The sequence below is a fragment of the Embiotoca jacksoni genome, unplaced genomic scaffold, assembly GCF_022577435.1.
Source record: "Embiotoca jacksoni isolate LCO1_2020_lvr unplaced genomic scaffold, fEmbJac1.0.p SCAF_21, whole genome shotgun sequence".
In the NCBI taxonomy this organism is placed as follows: domain Eukaryota; kingdom Metazoa; phylum Chordata; class Actinopteri; family Embiotocidae; genus Embiotoca; species Embiotoca jacksoni.
Genome location: NW_027185352.1, coordinates 1,264,597 through 1,270,596, shown reverse-complemented (window position 1 = coordinate 1,270,596; position 6,000 = coordinate 1,264,597). Strand labels below are relative to the sequence as shown.

General features: G+C 44.3%; 1 protein-coding gene across 1 annotated transcript in view; it reads left to right on the top strand.

Annotated features, from left to right (window-relative positions):
• The window catches only part of LOC138202410 (pleckstrin homology domain-containing family A member 5-like), a 249,450-nt gene that overhangs the window by 165,745 nt on the left and 77,705 nt on the right, over positions 1–6,000 (top strand). Inside the window, 1 exon segment of the mRNA XM_069156357.1 lies at positions 5,255–5,305. Coding sequence (XP_069012458.1) covers positions 5,255–5,305 — 51 coding nt within the window.

Genomic DNA, 6,000 nt, shown 5'->3' with positions numbered 1-6,000 from the left:
CTTCCTCCCAATCCTCCTCACCACTCCTGGAGACGTGTTCTTGGAGACGTTCAGGACGTCTCCGTCCAACTCTGGAAGAAGAGCCTCCTCCTCCTCACTCCTCTTCCTCCCAATCCTCCTCACCACTCCTGGAGACGTGTTCTTGGAGACGTTCAGGACGTCTCCGTCCAACTCTGGAAGAAGAGCCTCCTCCTCCTCCTCACTCCTCTTCCTCCCAATCCTCCTCACCACTCCTGGAGACGTGTTCTTGGAGACGTTCAGGACGTCTCCGTCCAACTCTGGAAGAAGAGCCTCCTCCTCCTCCTCACTCCTCTTCCTCCCAATCCTCCTCACCACTCCTGGAGACGTGTTCTTGGAGACGTTCAGGACGTCTCCGTCCAACTCTGGAAGAAGAGCCTCCTCCTCACCGCTCCTCCTCATCAGGAGCATCATTTATCTTTGAGGGTCGGAGTGAAACCACGGAGCTCTGCTGGACCTTCTGAGGCGTCTGAGGACAAACGCTCACTTCTAATGACCCAAACTGCGTCGCCATGGTAACAGGGTTCTCCAACACGACAACACCATCGTAGCTCCTCGCCGGATCGTCTCCCTGAAACTTCTCTCTGTTCCACACAAACTTTCACAAACTTTCATGTTCGCTCTCTGATCAAGTTTCAGGTGTGAAACATCGCCGACGCACCAGGAACTGATGATGATGATGATGATGATGATGATGATGATGATCAGGAGATGATGTTTGTACCAGTTCCTCATCAGGGTTTTATCTTCATGCTGCTGGTTCACGATCAGCCGTTGATGACGTTGAAATAAACAGGATTCATCTTTGATTGTGTCAGCTGTCCATCCTCCATGTTCCTGCCACTTCTGGTTTCATGAGCAGATTCTCGCTGCATCTTCTCGGTCTGTGACTCCCTGTTCTCCCTCCGTCTGCCAAACTCCTTCCTCCATCTCTATCGTCCCTGTTGTCCCGTCCTCTGCTGCCATCTTTTATTCCCCCGTCCTCTGTCTGTCTCTCTGCAGCTCTTTGTGGCTTGTTTTGTGGCAGCTTCGCTTCAGACTCACAAACCAAACAAACCTAAATCTATCTGAATGTTTTCCCTTCCTCTGTTTCTGCTGTCAGAGTTACTGACTGCAGGATTCTCTCCACACATCAATGAAATGAGATCCATTCTGCCGAGGACACAAACGAGCTGCTCTCTGCTCCCTGGGAGACAAACGAGGACACATCGAATAAAAAAAAACGTCGGCATGACGGAGCTGAAATGAAATTTAGGACCGGAGTCTCAGAAAGACGAACAAACTGCTGCAATTACACACTTCACCTCCGAAAGAGACGTCAGGACGCTTTTCAGTCCGCTCACCACACACACACACACACACACACACACACACACACACACACACACACACACACACACACACACACACACACACACACACACACACACACACACACACACACACAGCAGTCGTTACAGGAGCTGATTGGATGGGAGATGATTGGTGTGAGTGATTTGTATTTTTAAACGTGTTGAGCGGAGGTGAGGCAGTCAGGGAGAATAAAGGTGTTTAACTGTTGATGAGAGTTTCACATTCAGTGTGATGAAGATGAGTGAAGATGAAATATTTCTTCTTTAAACTTTCAGACCTGATGAACGTTATTAGAGCTGCGAACTCAAAGGTTGATGTTTGTAGCTGCAGGATGGTTCAGCTGGGGAGCGTGAACCTCCTGAGTCCTTATTAACTGCATGAGATGAGCTGCTGCAGGGTTCGATCCTCACGGAGTCGTTCCGTCTCTGTCCTCAGAGCAGCTGTCTTCACCTGGACACTCTGCACCGCTGCAGCTACCTTCCACCGGGGCCTTGTTTCCTCACTACAGCATATTTTTCGAGTTATTTTTAATGGATGCCATCATTGATGAGGTCCTGAATGCTAAACGTTCAGCTTTTTTTTTTTTTTCGGTCATCGAGAGTTGCAGCAGTCATCCAATCACAGTGAAGGAGGGGTGGAACAAACGCAGTTAACCACCGACACTGGTCACTGATTGGCCACCTTTCAGAGTGGCTGCACAAACATTAACACGAGCCAAGTTACTAGACTGGTTACAAAACTACAGACTGGATATAAAACTACAGACTGGATATAAAACTACAGACTGGTTATAAAACTACAGACTGGATATAAAACTACAGACTGGTTATAAAACTACAGACTGGACATAAAACTACAGACTGGTTATAAAACTACAGACTGGACATAAAACTACAGACTGGATATAAAACTACAGACTGGACATAAAACTACAGACTGGATATAAAACTACAGACTGGTTATAAAACTACAGACTGGATATAAAACTACAGACTGGTTATAAAACTACAGACTGGACATAAAACTACAGACTGCATATAAAACTACAGACTGGACATAAAACTACAGACTGCATATAAAACTACAGACTGGACATAAAACTACAGACTGGATATAAAACTACAGACTGGATATAAAACTACAGACTGGACATAAAACTACAGACTGCATATAAAACTACAGACTGGACATAAAACTACAGACTGGATATAAAACTACAGACTGGATATAAAACTGCAGATTGGATATAAAACTACAGACTGGATATAAAACACAGACTGGATATAAAACTACAGACTGGTTATAAAACTACAGACTGGACATAAAACTATAGACTGGACATAAAACTACAGACTGGACATAAAACTACAGACTGGATATAAAACTACAGACTGGTTATAAAACTACAGACTGGATATAAAACTACAGACTGGTTATAAAACTACAGACTGGACATAAAACTACAGACTGGATATAAAACTACAGACTGGTTATAAAACACAGACTGGATATAAAACTACAGACTGGATATAAAACTACAGATTGGATATAAAACTACAGACTGGATATAAAACTACAGACTGGATATAAAACTACAGACTGGACATAAAACTACAGACTGGATATAAAACTACAGACTGGATATAAAACTACAGACTGGATATAAAACTGCAGATTGGATATAAAACTACAGACTGGACATAAAACTACAGACTGGATATAAAACTACAGACTGGATATAAAACTACAGACTGGACATAAAACTACAGACTGGATATAAAACTACAGACTGGATATAAAACACAGACTGGATATAAAACCACAGACTGGATATAAAACTACAGGCTGGATATAAAACTACAGACTGGACATTAAACTACAGACTGGATATAAAACTACAGACTGTTTATAAAAGAGTTCGTAGCTTCAGGTCTGTAAAATGGTTCTGATCCAGAAGTGTCTTCAGCTGCAATACCAGCGAGTGCCACTAGAGGTCGGCTCCAAAAAGCCTCCGGCTCCATAGACTCCCATTCAACTTCTCTCATCAAATCCAAAGTGAATAAAATGTGTCCATCAGTTATCTCGGTGTTGTTAGCTAAAGTCACTCCTTCTTATTAGTTTTCTGGAGGTCCATCTGAAAATAATCCCTCATTCATTAGAAAAGAAGATTCAAGAAGACCTGTTTTTGGGGGCGTGTCTGTTTGATTGACAGGTCTGTGGTGCAGTCAGGTTACAGCTATCGGTGGGCGGGACGTAGTATCGTCAGGTTTCCGATCAGGTCGGTCAGATCCACCTCTGGCTCCTCCCCCAGCTCGTCCAAATATGGTCACTTCCTGCTCCAAACCGCTCCGAACTAGCAAAGATGGTGACGGACAGAATCTGAACTGGAGGATTCATAACGTTCACAAACCAATGATGACATCACTGATGGTTGATGACATCACTGATGGTTGATGGTTGGTTACCAGCGAATAAAAATGAAGCTGTGAGCCACGGTTGGCGCAACCGGTCTCATGAAGCCTGGACTAGTGTTGTTGATGTTATGAACACCAGAGCGCCTCACCAGTGAACACAGCAGTGCTTGGATGGACTGAAGGATGCTGGAGTTCTCTAAACAACAGGAAGTTCGTTATTTTGGCTGCTCGTTGGAGATCGACATGTTCAAAGTGGATTTAAAAAGGAATTCAGATTAAAAGAAACGTTGCTTGTTCTTGGCAGCGTGTTTGAAGGACGGACCAAACATGTACTTGGAAACCTGCAGAGACAGGATGTCGGCTGGAGCACATTACCTTTAAATAAAAATGGAGTCTCCTGCTGCTTTTAGCTGTATTCTCTTTTCACATTATTTCTCAGGGCCCCTGCTGCCTCACCTGTCACTCAACCACCTTCTCCACCTGTCCAATCAAAACCTTCGAGAGCGAATTCATCACCGAAGATCTTTTTATTTCTTCTTTAGAATGTTTTTTAGCTGCTTTTATGGGGTGTCACACCTCCTTCCTGTTTTCCTCTCTCTTTATCCAGCTCCTCATCTCTTTTACAAATCACCATTCGATTTGTCCTCCTGTTTAATGGCCACCAGCTCCTCCCCTCTCCAGACGTCACTCACTGAGAAGTTTAAACCAGGAGTTTCATCCAGAGCGTTTCTTTGTGTTTCCTCCCGTCATCTCTTCACGATGCACCACTCACCTCTGCAGCTCCGCCTCTTATTAATGCCTCTTGTTTCCTCCTCGTTTGCTTCCTTGTGATGTATCCAGCTCACTAACATCTGGTTCTGGTCCTCTCCCTGATGTTTTGTTCACAGCCTCCCACTCTCTCCATCCCACCAAGTTTAAAGAGTGCAGCTCTGACCCTCTCTGACGTGTCCTCTTCCTGCTTCCTCCATCTGCCTCGCTACTTCATTTTTAACAAATTCCTCTCAGACATCTTCACCTATCTGATTGTAGAAAACACAACATGAAAGGAAAGATGGCTAAATGGGAAGACAATGTGATGAAGTGATAAAAAAAGGGCGAGAAGAAGAGAGATGTTGGTGTAAGTGGTGGTGATGGGAGGCTGTGAACGACGGCGGGCTGACGGGCTGATCAAAGACGAGTGTGGGAGCGCTGATGGAAGAATAGCATGGCTTTAAATTAATGATGGGACCGCCTGCAGGCAGGAACACACACTCTGGTGTTGAGGAGAACAAAGAGGGTTTTTTTGGTTTGACCACAAACACTTCCTGTTTTCATCACTTTCGATTATTTGTTCCATGTTTGCTTTGTTTATCCTGAATGTTTCTTTTTGTCGTTTTTACTTTCAGGTATCATGAGTGACTTTGATGTTTCAGTTACCGGTTTTCCATGTCTCATTTTTCATTCTCTCTCCCTCCCTGTTCTGTTTCCAGTGTGAAATGTGGAAAGCTTGTCCACCCTGACAAACCTGAGACTCTCAGCAGGTAACGATCCCTCGCAGCACTCAACAGCTGCTTCGGCTTCAGCTTCTTTAACAGCCTTTAAGTCTGAGCTTGCTTTTGTCTAAAGACTAAAAACCTGCAGTAGCTGCATGCAGATCTGTTGTTAACACTGTAAGTCCAACGATTCATGCACTTTGTTGACCTCTTCAGCAGTCAGCTGAGAAGATCAGAATCAGGAAAGGCATTTCTTTAAAACCATTAAATCATTCACCTCCAGCATGTTTCACATCTGGAAAGTCGTTGGTTTTATTGAAAATGGATGAATTCTTTAATCTACCTTCGAAAATCACTGTAATATTTGAAGATATCGCCCGATGAAAGCTGCAGGAGAAAAGTAGCTGTGCTTAACTTTTTCATGCCAACAAATACATCCAACAGACTTCACCTTACACAACTGAACCAAAATGAAGCAACACAACCAAATCTTACCACCTCATATGATGATGAGCCAAAACTTCCTGACATCTCCTGCCTGATATTCTGCTGATCCTTCACCTGCCGCTGAAAGTCCTCTGATCCACCAACACCTGAAGGTTGTCGAAATATCTGCCACCAAGACGTCAGCACGTCCTGTTGGTCTGGAAGTTGTGAGTTTATAGCATCCAGCAATCAGAACTGCTGCAGCACGTCCACCCACACCCTGCTGGTGGCTCCACCCACACCATGCTGCTGGCTCC